The sequence below is a fragment of the Chaetodon auriga genome, chromosome 8 (genome assembly GCF_051107435.1).
Source record: "Chaetodon auriga isolate fChaAug3 chromosome 8, fChaAug3.hap1, whole genome shotgun sequence".
Taxonomy (NCBI): domain Eukaryota; kingdom Metazoa; phylum Chordata; class Actinopteri; order Chaetodontiformes; family Chaetodontidae; genus Chaetodon; species Chaetodon auriga.
The window spans coordinates 20,084,730-20,106,838 of record NC_135081.1 but is presented as its reverse complement, the minus strand read 5'-3'; the positions used below and the strand labels follow the sequence as shown (position 1 = coordinate 20,106,838).

Here is a 22,109-nt window from a genome sequence, read left to right as displayed (position 1 = left end):
AGCCCATTTCCCAAAATATCAACCAACTGCTCTGAACCGTCGGGGAGCAGGACACCACCTCCATGTTTCCAGGTCGTCCATTCATTTCATTACTACAAAGCACAGTGAGGACGAATGAACAACTGGTATGAAACTGCATTAAAATACAGAAATATTTTATTTCAGGTGACTTAAAAGTGGCTGATTCCTAAAATATTAACTCAATCTACGGTTTCTTGTTTATGGCTTTATTTTCTCACTGCCATTTTAAATGTTAACAAAGAAAAAGACACTGAAAAAACCCTGGCATGAAAGTAAAAACTCTCCACAGGACATCTTTTGAGTCCTATTTAAGAAAATATTGTAAGACACAATATAATATCAGGGACGTTTTTCTCAAATCAATATCACCTCTCGACTGAGTGTCTGGTGTTGTTTTCTTCTTCTGTAATCAACTCATGATGCTGCAGTGCTCCATAAACAACTGCTAGTGGAAGTCGACTTGTTTCATTCGAATCTGATGCTACTGGAGAATAGCGACAAAATACTGTGGGAGCATCTGTTGTGGTATCTGTTTGGGAGATTACAAAGTTCTCACCCACAAAAATGAAATCCCCCTTTAGTGAAAAGTGATGCTCAGTTTTAAGACATCAGTGGCGGCGCTACGCTTTAAAAAATATATAAGACGTCTCCGTGCAAAGCATAAGGATGGATTGATCTCAACTTTTCAAGTATTGTGTGATAAATTTCAAATAAATCGGATATTTAGTGAGTCACAAAAACAATCTCTTCACACGCTCAACCTGAGGCACTTTCTTTCCTGTATTGCAACTGTTCCTACAAGACATCTAAGAGCTTAAAGTCTCACACAGTCAGGAGAGCTGGATCATAATTCCCTTAGAACTGTACAGGGGAAGGCAAGTTGGGCTTTTGAAATGCAAAATGGTTAATTCCTCTTACAAATACACTGAAAGTCAAATACTGAGTTTGCTGAGCCACTGCTAATCCACGTCTTATTGGGAACTACACTGACTTCAATCTTTTAGCATCAATCCATTTGGGAATACAAAACTGAGGACCAACAGAGTCTTGGGTCTCTGTGTGATGACGGGAAAAAAAAATCTCTCTCGATATCCTGCTTTTCCATCAATCTTTTTTATAGTGTGCTCTCCAGTGAGTTCATCTTTCTATTGTGCTGAACTGACAACGGAGGAAAAAATCCCTCATATGAGTGTGGCTTACTGTCTGCAGCGGTGGAAAATGTCTCACATCTCACTATCCCTATTCTGTTTGTGGGGGAACAAAGTTTTTCTTACAGTCCTTTCAAAGCTTCGACTCCTCTGCCCGGTTTTTAATGGGAGAATACAGAACTTTGTTGTAACACTACTCATCTCTTTGTTGGATTTGGCAACAACACTGAAGCCTCTGCACAAAGAGCAGCAGCGTGTATGCTGTCTATATTTAACATCATCATAAATCTAAAGCATTACAGTAATGGGGAACATTCAAAATGGTGTTAAAATCAATATCTGAAATGTTACTGTTATTATACGATATGTTTTTAAAGGAGAAGAGCGGAGAAGAGGAATGAGGAGAGGAGAGGAGAGAGCACAGAAGGATAGAGGACAGGAAAAGGGAGGGGAAAAGAAAAGAGCACAGAAGACAGGAGAACAGCAAAGGAGAGGAAACAGGAATAGAGGAGACAAGACATTAGGAGAGGAGATCAGGGGAAACAAGGGGGAAAGAGAGGAAACAAGGATGGAGAAGGGAAAAAGGATAGAGGAGAGGAGAGGAGAGGAAACAAGGATAGAGGAGAGGAGAAGAAGCAATAATAAAGCAGAGAAAGGCTACAAGAGCGGAGGATAGATTAAACCAGGATAGATGAGAGGAAGCAAGGATAGAGGAGAAGAAACATGGATAGAAGACAGGAAAGGAAACAAGGAGAGAGAAGAGGGGAAGAGTGAAGATGCAATGAGAAAAAAGAGAAAGGAGACAAGAGCAAAGGATAGGAGTAAAGTAAAGGAGTAAAGGAAACCAGGACAGAGGAGAGGAAACAAGGATAGGGGAGAGGAGTCTGACGATGAGAACTCGGAGTGAAGAGAGAGGGAAAAGGAGACCTGGGGAGAAGCTGGAGCTTTGTTATCAGCGTAACTAAAAACACCTACCTGTAATCTGGAAGGTGATGGAGAGGAGAGGGGGGACACTAGGCTTCTGCTGTCTTTGGGTCTGACCCGCTGCAATTACAGGGGAGATAGCGCTATTAGCTACGCACACACCGGGGAGATGGAGGCTCTATCAAACAAACACAGAGTAACGGGAAACGGCACACAAGAGACAGGCAGAGACTAAAGCAGCAGCAGGAGAGGCCACGGAGAACCGTTCTTCACATCCCGAGCTTGTTTACAATTAAATGCTTTAAGAATGTGATCAAATCTCCCTTTTGTTATCTCTGCTCTGAGCAGTCGTGGAGGAGAAGTTCTCTTTGCGGTTCATTTATTTTGACCCATGGTTTGTGATCAAAAGCCACATGGACCTTTGGTGACCATGTCATGCTGGAGATTTCAGTTGGTGGATCAAAAGAAATCTGATTAGAGTGTTTTTAACTTCAGAGTAACAGATTTATCTGCCATAATTGAACTTGTTGCTGTTCATAGCAGCTAATTAACTCAGCTGAATGCAAGTGTCAGTCCAGACTGTACTGTGCCTTTTAGGCTTTCCAGGACTAGCACCACATTTTATGCTCGTTTGCTGTCTTTCCAAGATCGAGATGAAAAGATCAATATCACTCTAGAAGTACAGAGCTGGTGCAAGGGCGTGTTTAGCATAGCTTAGCATAAACCTGGAGGCAGGGGAAACAGCTAGCCTTGTTCTGTTCGAAACACACCTATCAACAGCTTTAATGCTGATTGATGACAAAAAAACAGAACAATGTGAATTTGTGGTTTTAGGAGGATTTGTGTGTAATAGCTGTTGGTAGTATCACAAACTCTTATCAAACTCATGTTTTTAGGCTTATTTTTGAACTTCAGACAGAGCGGTTTCCCCTTGCTAGGCTGCTAAGCTAGGCTAACCATGTCCCCACTCCAGCTATATATTTTAATGCACAGACATGAGATTGGCATCGATCCTCTCGTCACTCCACATTTTCAGGTGAATGATGTTGGAGCTACCTTAGCTCAAAAGGCATTGTTCTAACCTGCAAGGACAGTTTCAACTTGAGAATTTGACTAAACCTCCTGATACACTGAGTGTCAGAACACCTTCAATGGACTTTTAAGTCAATCTTTTTGTCAAACACTGGGAAAGGTGACCTAAATGTCAGCTCCCATAAGGCTGGAAGAAGTGCTTCAGGCATCCAGCAGACCCACAGCCAGAGTTACACAGCCTTAGTTGAGGAAGTGCTGGATGACGTTATTTAGTCTGCGATACTGATCTGGGGTCAGATCTAAGCTACTCCCCCATAAAGATTAAGGTTAAGATTTAGGAGGTTGTAAGCTTATTCCAGATCTTGGCCTGAGGGTATCTTCCGCCCTTTTGCACGGTGATATTTATGCATGAGAGAGAGGAGAAAGAGCACGCTGGTTGCAGGAAACTTCACTGAACCACTGTCTGCCTCTCTGTCTCAGTGGTATGCCTGGAGATTACCCCCCAATGGAGGGGAGAGAAATCCTGCGCCAACAAGATAAGAACTATGTGCATGTGTGTGTATGTCCTCGTGCAAACGCTCACACACATAAGTCACGCACATCTCTGCAGAGCCAGCCATGGCAACACCACTCTCAACATGCTTGTATATATGAATCTTTAACTGTGTCTTCACAGAGGTTATAGGGGTCTTAGTGTGTATGATTGCCCAGTTTCATTGCAGGCACAGGAACTGTTTGCTCTCACTCAGCCTACAGTCCCTATAGAACTTTAGCTGGACGGAAGAAAGGAGAGAGACAGAGGAAGGACATACGATCTCATAAGGTATACATTAAACATGATTTTGTATATTATACAACAGGCTTTGTCTGAACAGTGTCTGTCGATGTTTAATCTCGGCCACCAGACTCATTATTCTTTAATTAGGGCTGATACACTGAGAACCAAACGACCGCCGATCAATTCCACTGCTGAGAAACAATGCTTCAGCACAGCAAATGCACTGCCAGCTTTACCTTCACAAAGCATTTATCATGAATTTAGATTGTTTCAGATTCATATTAGAATCCTTCAAGAAATATTAAGCAGGGTGAAACGTAATCATCTGCAACGTAGTCGTGTGAATAAATGTCCATTCTGGTGCCGTCCATCACTGACTGATGTGCATTAACACCACGTTTAGCTCAGAGGCAGTTCATTAAAGCTAAACACCTGGATTGGGTTCCATCAGCTATTAAATAAATCCATTCCTGAGTTATTAGTGACTACTATCTGGATTCAAACTCATCATTTACTGAATCAGGTTGCACTAAAATTCAATTTATGTTCTAGCTAATAATAAGCCAATGAAAGTGTAAATCAGCTCGTACTAGCATACGCAGCGCTGTCTAATCAGATGGTGTTAAGGGGGCGAACAATGCATTAAACTTAGATCACAATATCTGTATATCTATCAGACAATGTTGGTTACTCTGGATGAATGTGTTCTTCAGAGCGTTTAAGATGAACTCTGTTTATAATGAGAGGGAACTGATTGTGCTAACCAAGCTGACATCATTTAATCATTTAGTTTAACGTTATTGTCAGAAAGTTTTGTACTGGAGGCATAAAGTGTGTTACTTTTTGAAATGTAATTTACATTATTATTAAACAGTATTTTGTCAGGTCAGATATGTTGCCCGTATTCAAAACCACCGTAGATACTCTTCAGTCTAAATGAGTGATATATTAGCACGCTCACATTAGCCTTGTCAGTCAATTCAGTCACCTAAACAACCGTTACACCAGGCAGTTACTGGCTGTAAATATTCAGTAAAAACAGGAAAACATTTCTAGACAGAAACACAGAATATGATGTGTTTTAATAGTTTTTAAGTCTATTGCTGTTACATGTTTCATCCAATGATAATAACCACTGTGCTCCACTGTATTAGCTGTAAACCCTGCGACCAGACTGCTGAATTAACACCTGAGATTTTAACAGCAATTAAATTCAATCCTGTGCTAACTGACTGGCTGCTTGTCTGGTTGGAAGAACAACTGAGAGCCAATCACAGCTTTGTAAGTCGGATGAAGAGTTGTGACATCACCTTCCTGCGCTACAGCCAACTCTTAAAATGCCAACAAGACAGATACTCCAGTCATCTGTTTTTTTAAAAAAGTGAGCATTATTTTTTAAATTCCTTCTTAAAACTCATTTTGTCTTAAGGGCTTCTTGTAATTGCTGATAAATTGTTGCAATTGCTTTAATTACCATACATACTTACATAATTCTATTACTCAACATCTTGGATTTTATTGATTTTCTTACTACTTTTTTAACTGTAAAGCACATTATAACTTTGTTTTTGAAAAGCTCGGTATAAATAATTATTATTACATATTACTATATATTATTCCTTCATTCATTCATCTTCTATACCGCTTATCCCTTTCAGGGTTGCGGGGGGCTGGAGCCTATCCCAGCTGTCAACGGGCGAGAGGCAGGGTACACCCTGAACTAGTCACCAGTCGATTGCAGGGTACTATATATTAGGTTATTATTATCACAAGTGATTGGTTAGAGTAAAATACCCTCTACTGCCTGATAGAAAAGGCGAACATGAACACAATGTCAAACTGAATAATTAGGTGAAAACAAAATGACAATTCAGTTTGATCATCGGGCTCTAACCTACAGCTGATATCTCCACACGTCCACGCTGAACACCAGCAGAACGGATAAACTGTACTGTATGTGCGTGAGCCGAGCTTCTCTCCACATTTGGCAAAAGTGGCGGCCGGGCGTCTCACCTCCTCTCAGACTTTGTCGCTCTCTCTCACGCGATCAGCACGGTTGGTCTCCATAAGCTTAGCTTCAACTAATGTCTTTAACACCCTCTTTAAGAGGGCAGCTTTGACTCTAAGCTGGCTTGACAAGTGTCAGAAATGGAGGCCTTTGCACTTGTGACCACTGACAAATCACAGCAGGACACACTAGCAGACAAATCCCTGTTCTAAATGACTCCTGATTTGGTTTAAAAGGAGAAAGTAGAAGAGGGTAAAAGTCTGCTTAAATGTTCAAACAGAAAGATTGAAGCTGCAATCTAAACACACAGAAATATTCGAAGACAGAATATAATAAAAACACTAGAATGATTATTAACGCATGCAATATTGTACTGCGTTTGTACATGAATTGAGTCAACATGTAGGCTTATATCTGTTGCAAGCATTTGATATGCAATTATCTGCGATACAGCCACCGAGGGACTGCAGTTCTTATACACTGCGTGGGGGCTGGGGGATGTAAGTTGTCATGTAACAGAGCTTGATCAAATTTATTTGAGTTACACTGGAGAATTCAGCTGATTTGTCTCAGGCTGTGTGCTGCTGTAAGACTTGATGTATGCAACTGTGGTGTTGACTTTGGTTACAGCATAGAAGGAAGATGGTTGACAGCCTCCTCCCATCAGTACAACTAAGACGTGAAACTGATTAAAAGGGATTTCCTTAACAAAACGATAAAATAAAAGGACAGTGGAGATGTAGGAAAGAGCAGCAGGCAAGAGACTGAAATAAAAACACAGAGAAAAAGCAGCAGACAAAGTTAGTGGATTAAGACATTTTCATTGGTTAAATCGCTGAGAGCAGCAGCGTTTCGAAAGAAGGAAGAGCACGCTTCCATGAGCTCTCTGCTACAATTTTCTAACTGGTTTAAGAATCTGAACTTGTGACTTCCATACATATGTTTTATTAAGATTTGCTGGAGCATAACTGTCCTCCAGATCCATTCAAAACCCTGTGGAAAATCTTGATTATGAACCCTGTAGCATCAAGCAACTTCTGCATGATAATGCCTGCTTAAACATGAATAATACATATATGTTAAAATGTATTCAGTACGGCCCTGAAAACCTGCTTCTTACCATGAGCCATATGGAAAAATACCAGATAATCAGAGCCAAGCTTTCAGGGGCTTTGAAGGAGCCATATATGAGAATTTTACTTTAAAACTTTCAAAAATTAACTTATATCAACAGAATGTGAATAAATGGCAGTTTTGACATTATAACAAAGATGTCTGTGCATTGTGCTGCACAGATATCTACTGAAGTTAGCATGCTAACTGGCTAGCCCCACATGGTCCTGTCTTTTAATTCCTCCTTGTACCTCAACAGTGCGTCACAGTGTTCACTCTGCCTGCCCTCAGTCCAACATGAGAGGAGATAGAAGTACAGCTGCCCTCAGGGTTTATTCTACCCGCCTGTTAATCACGCTGACGGTGCTGCACCCTGTTAGACCATTTAAGGACAGGTAGTCAATCAGTGGAACAGTAAACAGACACACTGGTGTTGCTTTCCACCACGGGAGACAGGTCACGGTGGGTAAAGAGACGAAGTTTGATGCTGAACGTTGCTTCTTGACTAGTAAACAGCAGTTAATGCTATTGTTAGCTATTTCATGATAGCTCATAAACATAGCTGACTATATGATGTTAGTGATAGTAGTCGTGTTTTCATCAACGTTTTTATGTGTATTTTGATGTATCACGTTAATTTGCAAAAAAGCTTTCATGATCACTTTAGGTGTTTTATGCCTTTTTTTTTCGTTAAAGAGTTACTGTGTTTAACATCTCCTCATCGCTCCACACAGATCTTCCTCACGAGACAAACAGAAACGACATATTTCCACTGTGTTTTCTCCATTCTTTTCCACAGTTTGAGGTTGATTGGCACTCTTAATTACATCATCTTGTTGGCCCTCTTCTTCTGCAGTGGTATAATGGTTTTCTCACTGGGGAATTGGTGCCACATGCTGCATATCATGATGAACTGACTCCTAATAATCTCAGTGGATCGAAAAAAGATTCTTTTTACATTTTCTTTTTTGTTTTCTCAAAATGTCATTCAAATTTGCAATACATTTGGATGGACCCAACTGCTGTTAATATGTTTTCTAAGACTGAGGGGAGGGGCAGTTTTCTTATGATAGGGGTGGTGCTGGCCCCAATTTGTTTGGAGTATGAATTCGACAGGTGGCCTGTTTACATACAGCTTCCTTAAAGCTGCAGCAGGTAACTTGTATAAAAGTAGTTTTTTGTCATATTTGCTTAAACTGTCCTTATGCCCAGACAGCAGTACATGAAACATGTAATCTGTGAAAAAAATCGTCTCCATTGGTCCCACCTACTACTCCTACTGCGATTTGCAAGAATCAACTACGCCCGACACAAAACAACCAATCAGAGCAAGAGAACCGCCGCTGCCAACAACAGCATACACGGCTAAGACAACAAATAACCATAAAGCTAATATGGTGATATTTAAAGTAACACTTCGCAGCGCGTACGGTATGTTGGCGACTGTGATGTAGCGGCTGGGCAGAGTTAGCTTGTTTCCGATGCTAAGGCTAACGTTACTGATTGTCACGACAGCGCACAGACGCCGCAGGGAGGAGGGGCTTGGAGGCAGGGCATGAGTGCAGCGGAGAGGGAGGGGGAATGACGTGGAATTTGTGTCGGTTCAAATTTTCAGGCTAAGTCTGCTCTCTTCTCCATCTTACCGACTGCAGCTTTAACACTGCACTAAGGCTCCATATGGTGCAGATTTTATGCCCTCTTTCAGTGTGTGCCCAGACTGAACACAAGACGCATTTTACTGGTGGTGTGACTGCATATTAAGTCGATGCAAAGAAGTCAGTGGGTGCGTTCACATTTGCTCTGGAGGGCGTGAACTGAGGTGAAGATGTGTCCTCACAAGTTGAGCGTGTCTCACCTTCAGGAAAAATCTGAGTTTCTCACAGTAATGAACGCACAGAGACACTATAGGAAGTAAAGGAGAGGTGTCTGGAGGAAAACAACAAGGAACTGGAGAACCTGGTTTTTGACATCAGTCAGAGGTTGAGTCACATAACAAAGGCACACTCTGCGCATACATATGTTGCTGTATAGCTACAGCTAATATCTGTACAGCTGTTCACTGGCTGCTTCAGGCAAATAAACACAGACTGCAAAAACACTCTGGCTGTCAATTTTGTGCAAATAATGCAAGGCGACAATTCCCTCTGCATTAAGATGAGCATCAAAAAGACGTTTAGCCTCAGAGAATAAACTTCACAACCCACGGCTTAAGGTAGACGTCTATGAGGAGATGTTGATGTTCTCTTAAAGGGATGCATCAACCTAACTGTTTCCTCTGCTCAGGGTACCAGCCGATACCACTTTTTTCTCATATTGGTCACGTCATGGCCAATGCCTGATTTACATAATATAAGTTAAATATTCATGCTCACACCAATAAGACATATCAGATTGTGACATCACTAGCTCCATCTATGAGACAAATGTTTGGGGGTCTACTTTTATCATTTATGTATTGGTTTAAACTCAAGGAGAGAGAACTCACATCAGATCCCATTTTTGACCTTCCAAGCTATACAGGATATGGAAGTGAATGCAGACAGCTAACAACAAATCTCGAGGACATTGTTACAGAGGGATGGGTGTAATTTTTCCTTTATTTCCTCTTACCTTTGTCTTTTTCTCTGAGGTCGTTGAGGTATTTCAGGAGCTCAGCATTGGCTTGGACGCAATAAACTTCCCTGGTCTGCAGGCCTCCCCCACAAAGCCCTGTCAGGTTGCTACGTCGACGGTCCTGTTGGCTTAGCAACGAGTCAACCCGGCAGTCACTCCACTCTGTGGTTCTCCAGGTGAAACTACAGAGAAAGAGAACATGGGAGAGCAGGGACGCATTGTGTGTGGGTGTAACAGGGAGTCAAAGTACAGCATGTTTGCAATCTGCAGACCTAACTTTAGCACAGAAACATGTGTCGCATTATTGCAACCAATTTAGTCTTCCTGTTTGTATAAAAAACGTCATGAACTACACTTCTCAGTTTACAGAAGTACAGTACATAAAATATGCAAGTACTCTCAGGGATGTGGGCAGTCAGCACACTGTTCAAACCACCTAATTCAGTTTCTTCACCTCTGTTCAACCTTCAGTTTAAACATTTGTTTATCCAACAGAACAGACTTTCATACACACGAGTGAATTTTTTTGGTTATTTTTGTATATAACAATGAATAGCTGGCAGTAATGTCGTAATATGGTGGCACAGTAAGAAGTGTCACTGGACAACAAAAAGGACCTTTAAAATCAAACGTTTGTCATTTCTAAAAACAAAAAACAAAGCATGTATCGTGGGCCGGTCTGGCAGAGAGTCAAACGCTCTCCAGGACAACAGTATGAACAAGGATTTTGGTGATAGCTGTGTAAAGATGATATAGGATGAAACTGAGGGGATGAAGGCCATCTGTGAGCCTACATTTTGAATCGTTGTGAGTGTGTGTGTGGAACTCAAATATCCTTGCAGTCTCCCTCCATTTGTCTCTACTTTGTGTTTGGCTCCAGCCCAAACACTTATATGGATCTGTCTCCATATGCTGTCTCCTTCACACACACGCACATATGCACACACACGCACATGCACACACATACACAGGCCACCCAGGAGAGCAAATTAGCTTGGTGTTATGAGTGAAGGGAGGTGAACAGGAAGCGTGTGCAGCCTCAGCCAGGTTGAATACCAAACCCTTTAGTTTTACTGTATTTCTGCCTGAACTTTGCTGGAATAGAGAATGAATCCCTGCTGTGTGATTCATACTGTTGCAGTCTTCCCAATGCTGTAACCAAGTGGGAGGGTATTATCACAACCTAACATGCAATTGTATCCCTGTGAAACATGAGCACCTGTCGAGTGCTATGCTATGAAAAACACATCTACACTTTCACCCAAATTTCTCCCTGCTGTGCTTCCCACCCCCCTCCCTCGTTGTCTGGAGGAACTCACGTGGCGCAGGGCGGCACACCTTCACCCGGAGGTTCACAGGACTCCGACTCCTCCAGCGGTGGGCACTCCGCCCCCTCGCCCACAGGGAACTGGAGCACCTGTCTGCTCCGAGTGCGATTGCCTTTGGGAGACTCGGGGTCCAAGCAGGTTTTGGAGCAGGGGCCCCACTCGGTCCAGTCAGTTACCTGGCAGTCCTTAGGGAGGACACAGGACTGGACGGTCAGCGGCATTTCCCTTGGTGTGCACAGGCTGGCAAAGGATAAAGAGGAGGGGTGCAGGAATGAGTGGGGGTACAGCAATGAGACTGATCTGTGTAAAATTAGAGCAGCGCAAATGTTAAAGATTTTAATTTCAAAACACACCAGTTTTCTCTGCTTAGAACCCCAATGTTTCGGACTATAAGAGGACAATGATCCATACATGCAATAGATTTACTCAGGCCAAGAGTCCATGAAGTCAGTGCTGCTGGCCGAGAAAGAATGTGGCTTTGGAGGTGCTGATAGGCAGATTATTTCATTTTTGGACAGAGCCAGGCTAGCTGTTACCACCTGCTTCCAGTCTTTATGCTAAGTTAAGCTAATTGGCTACAGGCTTTAGTGTATTTGGATTAGAGATATCAGAGATATTGATCTCCTGATCTAACACTCAGGAAGAAGGTGAATGAGCAGCTCTTTTATTTAAAGTGAGGAAGTTCATCCGACGATGCTCCAAGCCCAACAAAGGGAGCAAAATACAGATGAAACCAGCAGGTGTTTCGGAGTTTTTCTTGATAAATGACTGAAATGATTAATCACTTATCAAAACGAGGGATTTTCTCCATTAGGAGACAAATCTGGGCTTGAAAATCAAATATGAACAGTAACCAAATAAGGCTTAGAGCACTCCAAAGGTAAATCCTTTTATACTTTCGTTTTCCTCTGGCATTAGCTGGTCACAGCATATTTATGGTAAAGAGAGTCATGGAACCTGCCTGACGCCTCATTACAGTGACATTAAATCTTTCAGGTACCTCTCGCTGCCATTTTAATGCCAATGTGCCAAGATGCCTTAAAGCCACAGTTTATGGTCTTTGAACACGTTAGAGCAACAGATATGTGACACCACCAGTGGTGTGCTAAGCTTCACCTTAAACTCTCTGCCCTTGACTGGTGCCACATTTTGTCACGAACTCCTCTCATCAGCATACGCACTGCAGATTCAGTTTCACATGAGGAGTAAAACGGGAGTTCTGTGGCTTGGTGTGTGTATCCTGAAGTCTTAAGAAAACCAAAACAACCTCCGATCAATTGCTCACGCACATCTTTTGATCATCTAAATAGCATTTAGATGTAATGAATAACCCGTCCTCTTTGGGCCTCTACCGAATCATTAGAAATTTGTTCTAACTAAAGCCGACTGCTTTCTGCTGCTCAGTCTGGATGTCTTTCCCCTTGAGGCGTTGCAGCTGACGAGCTATTAGTGCTAATTACAGCTCTGCTTCATTTAGAAACCTCTCATTTAGACGTTGCCACCACACTTCACCTCCAGCAACTCAGACTTTTGGTATAAATGAGGAAATGTATGAGGCGAGTAGGAGCCGGTGTTTTTTTTTTCTTCTTCGTCTTTTAACTACTGTGTCTCCTGCAGTCTTTGAAGCGGTACTGAAGTGACACTGTGAAAAATCTTAGTTTTGTTTTTCTGCCAAACACGCTCGGTGTGCCGGCTCTTTCTGCATCGGAGGAAAACAATGTGGAATTTAAACAGTGAATGTGACGCGCTGAGGGTGATGGCTCGATTTCCTGTCTCAGATGGAACTTCTTGTGTTTTAAAAAGCCCCTAATGCAGCCAATGACCCATTTTTGCTGCAGCTGGATCCTTTGAGCCTTTGCCGTTTGTTGTGTGCATGCCCGAGCATTTTTGTGGAGATTTCAAAGTTGCAAAAAGAAGTCATTATTTCTTCATCTCAGTCATTCAGACAGAATGAGGACACAATCATTCGCTATTTAAATAAGTAAGAAGATGTCTGAAAAATGTTCATTTTTAAGGCTGTAGGTTTTACACAGTGACTTGCAACAATAGACTCCAAAAAAGCAGTCAGAAAGTCTCCATATTTCAACACTTGTAGGCTCATTACATGAGCTGCATCCATCAAAACAGCATGACTGAAATGGTCTAAAAACATAATTCTAAGTGGGTCAAGTGATTAAAGAAGCCTTTTTACGAGTTTGAGGGAAAAAAATGTCTGAGAGGACAAGTTATGCCAAAAATGAAACAAACGCTGAACACAATGATGTAACATGAGAAACTCGTTCGGTGGCACAGCAGCAGCAACATTTCAAAAGGTCACGATGCAAGTTTGATTAATAGGACACGAGCAGAGAAGTGAGTTATGAGGAAGTGGCCTGTTTGGGACGAGCGGAGGACTAAGGAGATAGTGAAAGGCCCAATGACAGATGTTCATCAAACGAAATTGGAAATGAAGGGAGCAAGATGTTCGGAGAGCGTCTGGCTCGGATACGGCTGGGTTAATGCTTCACTGGGAAGTTTGTTCCACTTTTCCGAAAGTGGCAAAAACAACTATGAATATTTCAGAACAAGAAATAAACAAGTCAGGGATTAATATTTATGCTCCTAAGGGCATGTGAGTTGTTTTCACGGTTCCTTTGAAATATTTGATCCCAGCCACTGCAGAGAGCTCGGCGCCAACAAAGCATTAATGAATAGATTTAGTACATAATTGATCAAATCTTGGAGTACAGTGGCATGTGACAGATAATGCGATGTGAATGGAGGCTTGCTCTACTGACACTGTCACTGATTCTTTCCTGGAGATCAGAAACCTTGTGAACACCCCAAATCCACGTTTCCAGGGAACAGCGATGACATTTTAAGTTACCGTCAGCCGAGGAACAGAAAAGAGATGATAGATCCACAGAAAGGCGCTTGTAGCTGATTACCTCTAATACAGACATCAGAGAGTTGTTAAGAGTAACATTGATAAATGTTGTGACAAGAGCCAGAATTCACTGATTACCACTTGATGGTTTTCTTTTCTTTTTTGGTTAAATATAGTCATCATCAACCTCAATTTACCAGCTGTCTGACAGGTGGACAAAAGCTTCAGATCTTCAGCGCCTCCACAACACTGGCTGTTAGTTGTTATATTGACCGTAGGTAATCCAACTTTTCTTTCCTTTGAGGATAAAGTGGGTGAGAGATGAAATATTTAGCCAATTAACTAGAAACATGGCAAACACGAAGTGACTACACAACAAACATCCTACGAAATGATGTTCTCTGTAAAAGTTTGCATTGAGTAATATGTTTTGAAATGCCTGCAAAACTGAAGAACCAAAGTAAAACTTTAAAAGGGCGTCACTCTGTAGGGCCTTTGGACACCCAAAAAGACTGACTGACAGGCAAACAGTCTACAAATCTTAGTTTAAAAGTCCATTTTAACAGCATTTCAACAACACATATTCGACAATAAATATCATCTTTTTCCAGTTCCTGGGGGTCCGTGCAAATCAGTGAAAGTGCACAATCCAGAGGGTGGTGGTAATGCAGGTGAAGCTGTTTGGTAACTGTCAAAACAACCTAAGAGGAATAACCCCGTACGAATGGCTGCTCTCCCACCCACACGAAACAGATCAACGCTACAGCAGGATGTTATGTCTTCTGGCACAACTGTATGTGTTGAATTGCTGAAGCAGCTTTCTTACCTTCGCTATAATCAAACAGGGGACTAATTTCAGAATCGTGTGTCACTTCAGCTGCAATTACAACAGGGAGCAGAAAAAGGAAACTGCATTCGGCTACGTCCATGCTTACTGATGTAGTTAAACCCACTGCAGGAGGGGAATGATTATAGATGAGTCTCAAACCAGTGGGAAGGTGGCTTTTAAAACCTTTTTTCAAACTCCCAAATTCCCAGTGGTCATTTTCTCAGATGTTCAACCCCAACCAACCCTTACTCTGACTCTAATCAGCGTTTGAAGGGTAGGGTTATATCTCTAATGTTATTTGGCTGCATTAAAGCTGCAGTGGGTAACTTGTATAAAAGTATTTTTTTGTCATATTTGCTAAAACTGTCCCTATGCCCAGACAGCAGTACATGAAACATGTAATCTGTGAAAAAAAAAAAAAAAAACGGCTCCATTGGTCCCACCTACTGCTCCTACTGCGATTTGCAAGAATCCACCGTGCCCGACTCAAAACAACCAATCAGAGCCAGAGGAGCGTCTGAGGGAGTGTCTGACATCTGTCAATCACTACTCACACATGCTGTGAACTGCCCCCTCCCTCCGCTCATGCTGCTGGCTGCCGCTGCAGCTCTATGACACTTGGATTTTCTAATATAGGATAACTATCTAATCCTTTCAAGATATATGAAGCGGTTAAGTGCAAATGGAGTCACTACAGTAAGTATAATGAGTGATAACATCAATTAACCAATCAGTGAGAATACATTTTGTCTGTCTTACTGTCCTGGTTTGTGTTTGCATTGCCTTCCTATCAGATGTGTCCTCAGCTGTTGGTGGCAGATTCATTTCTTGGGAGTAAATGTTTAATGTTTGCTGATTTTCAGCAGACTTCTGAAGAGGCATGAGTGGGGATCGAGAGCCATTTGATCTATCTTATTTTCAGTCACAGAGTGTGACTTTGTAGCTCACACCAATAATAATGTCAGGGCCAGAGGTTAGATCCCGCTGGGTTTACCAACACTATAAATGGAAGTACTTGTATATATAATTACAGCATGTCTTTTAGATAATAGTACCCACTGAAGGCATAATTCATGGATCTATTCAAGCCACGATTCGTTGATGGATTTCCATTTTGACACTTTTACATGATACTCTTCAAAATTACTGACTTGTTTTATTGCCTGCTTCTTTCGAACAAAAACGATTTTAAATCAACGTGATTTTTTCACTGCACCCTGGCATTGCGTAAGCAGAACCATAGCACACTAAACTGATATGGTCTGCACTGCTTGGCATGAGAGAAAATCAGTTTGTTTTTGTGATTTGGGTGAACTGAGCCTTTAGCATCCCTGGAAGTTGTAACTTTACTCTTTACACAAACCTTCCCATCACTATTAATGGAAGATTTTCTGCAGCAATTTGACTTCATGGCAATGCACATCAAACCCTCTGAGAGACACTTGATTTGTTCACTTTTCTTGGAACGCATCCATTCAAAGCTGGAGGACAAAATCCAACACAATATTTTGAGAAGTGCCACAAAAGTCGTGGATAAGATTGATCTCATGTCATAAAATGAGCTGCTCTGCCACTTCCATCCTCGGAAGTTGACATCAAATACACTGTGGTAGTTGTGCCTCATTGCTCTGACAGCATGTTAGTGACAAAGACACAGACGATAAACATCCTCCCCTACGTGTCACCTCCTGACAGGCAGAAGAAAAACTTTCAAGAGAACAAATTTGGCATCATGTTTAGCTGTTAGAAACTCACTGACTTCAGGACCAGTACACATAAACGTCAAAGGTACATGGAAACATGAGGAGTAGACTTGCAGACAAAAATAGAGGCCTAGAAATACTGACAATAAACACTTAATAATACAGAGAAAACAAAAAACATAGATCAGATAAAGGCCTGTTATGGGCTATAAGAAAGCCTTATTTTAAAATGAGTGTTTATTCTTAAGCTATAATTCTGACACATCTTTCACCATCGTGTTGGAAAGAAAATTGAAGGATCAATAAATAGTGGTGTGGAAAAAAACATATTCACTTTACTGTCACATTAACAAGGATAGATTGCCACTCACTTGCGTCCCACGGCACTCCCATTCCTATGTATGCAGGTCACGTCCCGAGTTTGGTAGCCCACCTGGATGTCCCAGAATGGACTCTCTTGCCGGTTCAGGCGATTCCTGGTCCGTTTCTTCTGGATAAGCTCCCTGGTCTCTGGATCTTTGACTCCTGCTCTCTCCCTCAGCCCCTGGCCTTTTCCTTTCCTGCGCTTAACTTGGCGTGTTGTCCGGGCCGGTAGGAGGGTGCAGGGGTTCCACGGTCCAACCCTGAGACTGTACATGCCCTCTGGACCTGTGCAAGGCCCCAGTTTACAAGACTGGAACTCAGTTAGGTTGGGACAAACTGCGCCTCCAAAAAGCGGAGGAACTAGGACACTACGGACCCTGTTCCTGAGGCCTGTTCCACACGTTTTGGAGCAGGAAGTCCATGGCGAATACTCGGAAACCACACAATCCTGGGGGCAAGGGATCAAACATGCCTGCTCCAGGCGAGGCTTGGGCTCAAAGTACTCGCAGATGGCATCCTCTGCTGGAGACCCGTCTGACTTGAGTATGCAGCCCACCTCCCGGGTCTGAATGCCCTCTTCGCCTCCACTGCATGTGAACGGTCGAGGGGCCCCAAAGGTCCTTGCTGAAACTGGCACGCACACATTCCAGGCACCCAGTTTCCAGTCATAAAGGTCTTTGTGCCAGTCACACACACGGAAACAGTTTCTCTGGTTGGAGGGACGCTGGCCCTGGTCACAGTTGGTGTGAAGCGTCGTCCAGCCGTCCACATGGGCACACCAGACTGCCCGGCTTTGGCTGCCACCTGGGCCACAGTCGCTGCCCATGCACCTTCCCCATGGACCTGGGACACAGAGGAACAGGCTCAAATTACAATATGAAACATATGAAACAATAAGCCCTTGAGTTTCGGATTAAGTCCAGTCTTGTGTACTGTAAGAAACCTCTGGAGTGAATCATAAAAAACCAGAAAAGGCTGAAACATAATAGAGATTGGAAAGGTTGAGAGATAAAAACAAGACACAATTGCACAGGAAGTGCAGAACTAACCAGCAGCCTGTAGTTACATTACTAACAATCAATGGAGATCAATGATGCCATTTGAAAACTCTTGTGTGCTTTAAAACAGAAATCCATATTATGCAAGCATCAATTTATGACATCACTTCAAATGCTCTCATGCTAAAGAAAGACTGAGAGAGTTTACTTCAGAGCCTGTTGTCAGCCGAGGGAAACCATACATAATGCATCTTCAAGGATGACAATAAATTTATAGACTCCTCTAATGTGGTCCTTGATTTAAATTGTGTTGAAAAGCCATTGGCAACCCACAGCAGATGGTGTGTGAGTGCAAAAAATATTTCATATTCAATAAAAGTAATCTGCCACCTTGTTTTGCACTACTCTTGGGTCAGACACAACAGTTCTTAGTGCATGATAAAAAATTGTCTGAGTGCTTCAGGGGTTGCAAGGGATGATTAGGCAAAGCATATACAATGCATGGAACAGTGGAGATTATCGGTGATCAAAACAAAGTGTCTGAAAGCCAATTTACAGAGGCCGTGAGTAATCTGCTGCACTTATCAACTCTATTGGCAACCAGCAGGAGTTTCCAGAAACATCGATAAAACTTTGATTTGTCGGTACACAAGTCTCCCTTTATCCTCTCTGACTAATTGCAGTAGAGATCCAGCAAACAGGACTGTGATGGTGCAGAGGCAGCCATATAATCACACATGGTCACAGAGATACATCTGTTTATAAGAAAGAGCACTTGTCTGAAGAAGAGGGCTTTTTACAGCAGCCTTAAAGGATACTCTATATTTTTATTACTATCAACAAAACCAGTGAAAAGAACAATGAATGATCCTACTAAAAAAAAAAAAAAACACACCAATGAGCCACACTATTGCACTAGGCAACGCGTTCTTTCACTACGATGAACATGAGGAGCGCTGTAGTATTTTGGGAATGAACACATATGCCGTCCTGCTGCTGTAACCTTGCACTCCCGCACCAAATATGCATCAATCTGCCGCTCAGATTCGCCATTTACTCATGTTTAAGTAATGTTTGCTAGAGGCTACAGTTCCCAGCTTTTCAAGAACATAACTGGACCTTTTCAACTGGACACTGAAATCATTACATCCTCATAGGAAACAATGGGCAGAAAGTGTTGAAGAAATGAACTAAAACATGGTTACTTTTGGTCAGTAAGAGAAATATGGAATAACACCGTTTTATCCTTTATCAGCTGAAATGTTTTGTGATACTGGTCGCTTGTTTATAGCATTGCCCTCAAATCTTTTATTGTTATGTTCATCAACAAACCTACCAGCTCCGTGCAGATACACAGTATTATGCTTGTTTTGTGTATATTTAGGTATATCTCTATGAAAACTACAAAGCCTGCTCACTTGGCTAAAAAACTCTAGGTGACATAAATATAACACTGCACATAGAAACAAAGACCAGCTTCCACACGCTGCGATCTGCACACACTATTTTATGATTGCATTCAAGCTACTTCTGGTTTGCCCTGAATAACTTTTCAGTTTATGGCTGAAAGCAGAAATAGATAATGCAGGGCCTACTTGTGTGTCTCTCAAAGAAAACTTGAGGACACCCTGAAAACTGTCAGCCCAACTCAGCTGGTACCAAGCAAGTTGAAAAACACTAATTGACTGAATTGACTTATCTGAGGGCTACTGATGCGACAAGGGAGAAGAAATCAAACTAATTGGGCAGCTTCACTTTCACCCCACATTAACCTCAGGTAATTGATTATATTAGCATGTGGCTTGAGGCTGACTGGACCCTTACTGGGCAATGAGTGGTCGGCGTGAGGGCAGCTCATGTTGACCCATGCCCATGCAGAGTTAAAAATCAGACTTGGCAGAAAATCGGGAGCACATTTCCGGCAGTGATTGCCTCTGGACTTGACTGCTGATACAGCTGACAGGATCTGTCTTCAGTCAACGTGGTGCTGCGTTCACAGGAGCCACAGAGCTATTTAAACGGTTGGTTTACTCCTCACTGTATCAACACACTCAATCAATGTCCGATCAAGTGATTTTTAGTTTTTCTATAGGCATCTGGTGCTGTTAAAAACAAGATTCAGACAGTAAAATACATTTAGCATTCCCCAGATGAATCCTCTCAGCTGTTCGTCTGAGTCCATACAACCTATGTGATGTTTATTTTTAATCCAATAATAGAAAAAGGCGACTATGCCTTCAGTGAATGTTATCTCGAGAGCTGATATTGAGTTTTCAGTCAGAGGAAGAGAACGCAGCAGAGAAAATACTCATCCAAAATCTAAAATGCAGCAGACTCCGACAGATTCTCCGGTGCCAAAATGAAACACCTCCCACCCAAATCTAATCCATCCCAGACAGAGTTTATCTTCTATATAAGACAATTCTCTGGCACGGCTCTCGCAATCAGACCGCTCTAGTTGAGGAAGTGAAATAAAGCACCGCTAAAACAAAGCTTAGCCATATTCAACCTGCCTGGTCTGAACAGCACGGTAACAGTCTGGTGTCTTGTCCTCTTTAAGGATGCATCTGATTCTGTTTCTTTTGTCCCACATGACATGTTCTGTTCTGTCAGATCTTTCTCACGCTGATTACACACAAAAATGAAACTTGGTCAGTCTTCTCAAAATGTAAATCAGCGCATAGCTGTGGTGCCTACAGCCAACTTTTCAATATTGCATGCAGCCTGACAGCATCATTTGACATTCTGAAAATAAACTGTGCTTCACCTCCATTTATCATGTGTTTAGCAGAAAACATTCACAGAATTTTCCATTACTCGTCTGTACATCAGGTCTGTTGAAAAAATCTTAATCATCTTCTGACATGGAAATTGGAAAGTACCTTTATTGTTTGCATTTACCTTTATTGGGGTAAAAACAAATCTACATGACAAACATATGGAAATGTACGTCTTGGTGAAACTCGACATTTCCAGGCATGTGCATGTTCTTGAGGAAGCGTGCACAGACTGCATTTATGAGTTCAAACCTGTGCAATCTAAATGTAAATTTAGTTTTATCATTCAGCAACGAACACATTCTTTCTGATCTGATAAACTCTGCAGACTTTACATTCTTGTCAGATCTCACATAAAACAGACAGCACATTCGTGTATAGCTCAATCAGAAGTGAGTATGGTGAGCAAACATTAAACAGAAAGACGCAAAAATCACTAAAGTGCAGTATTTATGTTCACGGTGTAATCATTGTCAAAGGTGGAAAAAGACTTAGCATTACTGTAAATCTTTGCATGCTGGAAACTTGTTGGAGTTGCTGAAAATCTGTGCTCAACCAAATACCTTCTTTTTAAAATATCTGCTTCAAAAATACATATAAAAAATTCATGCACGTCTGGAGCAGCGACCTCTGTCACTGAGCTTGTTTTTGTTGACAACAAAGCATAGTAAGAGATGAGCAGCACAGTGAAAAAATAAGAGGAGGGGGACAGAGTATGGGAGATGGAGCGTTTAGCCAGACGACCTACTCTGACCAGAAATCTAAGGAGGAAAATGTGCTGGCAACATTATACAGCATCAAACAGGAGAATTGTTCATTTAGGATTTTATAGCAATGCTAAATAAATGTGCAGATAACAACAATATGCTTTAAACTTGTCAAGTTTTAATGAATCATGGGCAAACCTTGGAATGAAATTAATTGCTATACAGAAATATAATCATTGGATCATATAGACATTATGTTCTCTCTCACACTTCTGCTTTTACTGCCATAATGAGCTAACTTTAACTGTAATCACAACACAGAGAGCTTTGCTTTCTTTTAAAAGAAATGCAGAAGCCAAGTGCTCTTTAACACCAAGGAACCAGAAGGCACCAAAAAAATAAAACAGAAACAAAAAAGTCACGGAGAAGACACGGAAAGTTCTGCTGGCACTTTTAGCAAACTTTACTGAAAGTTTATTGGCCGTGATTTGTTTTACTTGGGGCCTCCACAGAGTCCTCAACAGGTCTCCTGGGAGTCCCAGGGCTCCCTCCTGGGGACCTTTGCTTTGAACAATATATGTGGAGCGTGATATCCTGACTATTGGGGTGAGAGCCTGATCTCTGACTGGGCCTCCAGTGTCTATTTAATGAACAGCGTCTTTGTCCCAGCGGGGTCAGCTTCACTAATGAATGGGTCGCTGTCTCTCTAGCTTGTGTTTGTTTATTATTTCTCAAATCCACAGTATCTCGCTACTCGGCCGGGTCGGGGTTCATCTCGGGATCATCTCGGCTGTCTGGCTGGCACTTTGGCGTGATCCCATAACCAGTGTCTTGACTTCAAACTAGGCAGTGTGGCTGCCATTTAGAACTATACAGTATGAAAAAGGTTGAATGAAATTCA

General features: G+C 42.0%; 1 protein-coding gene across 5 annotated transcripts in view; it reads right to left on the bottom strand.

Annotated features, from left to right (window-relative positions):
* Positions 1-22,109, bottom strand: part of thsd7ab (thrombospondin, type I, domain containing 7Ab) — a 135,611-nt gene that overhangs the window by 75,421 nt on the left and 38,081 nt on the right. For 3 of the 5 annotated variants that reach the window (XM_076736431.1, XM_076736433.1, XM_076736430.1), the window contains exons 2-5: positions 16,735-17,569; positions 10,957-11,205; positions 9,635-9,819; positions 2,145-2,213 (exon numbers count right to left, since the gene is read on the bottom strand). In XM_076736431.1, the coding sequence (XP_076592546.1) occupies positions 2,145-2,213; positions 9,635-9,819; positions 10,957-11,205; positions 16,735-17,569 (1,338 nt within the window). The remainder of the gene's footprint in view (positions 1-2,144; positions 2,214-9,634; positions 9,820-10,956; positions 11,206-16,734; positions 17,570-22,109) is intronic. The other 2 variants (XM_076736435.1, XM_076736432.1) reach the window with 1 other exon arrangement.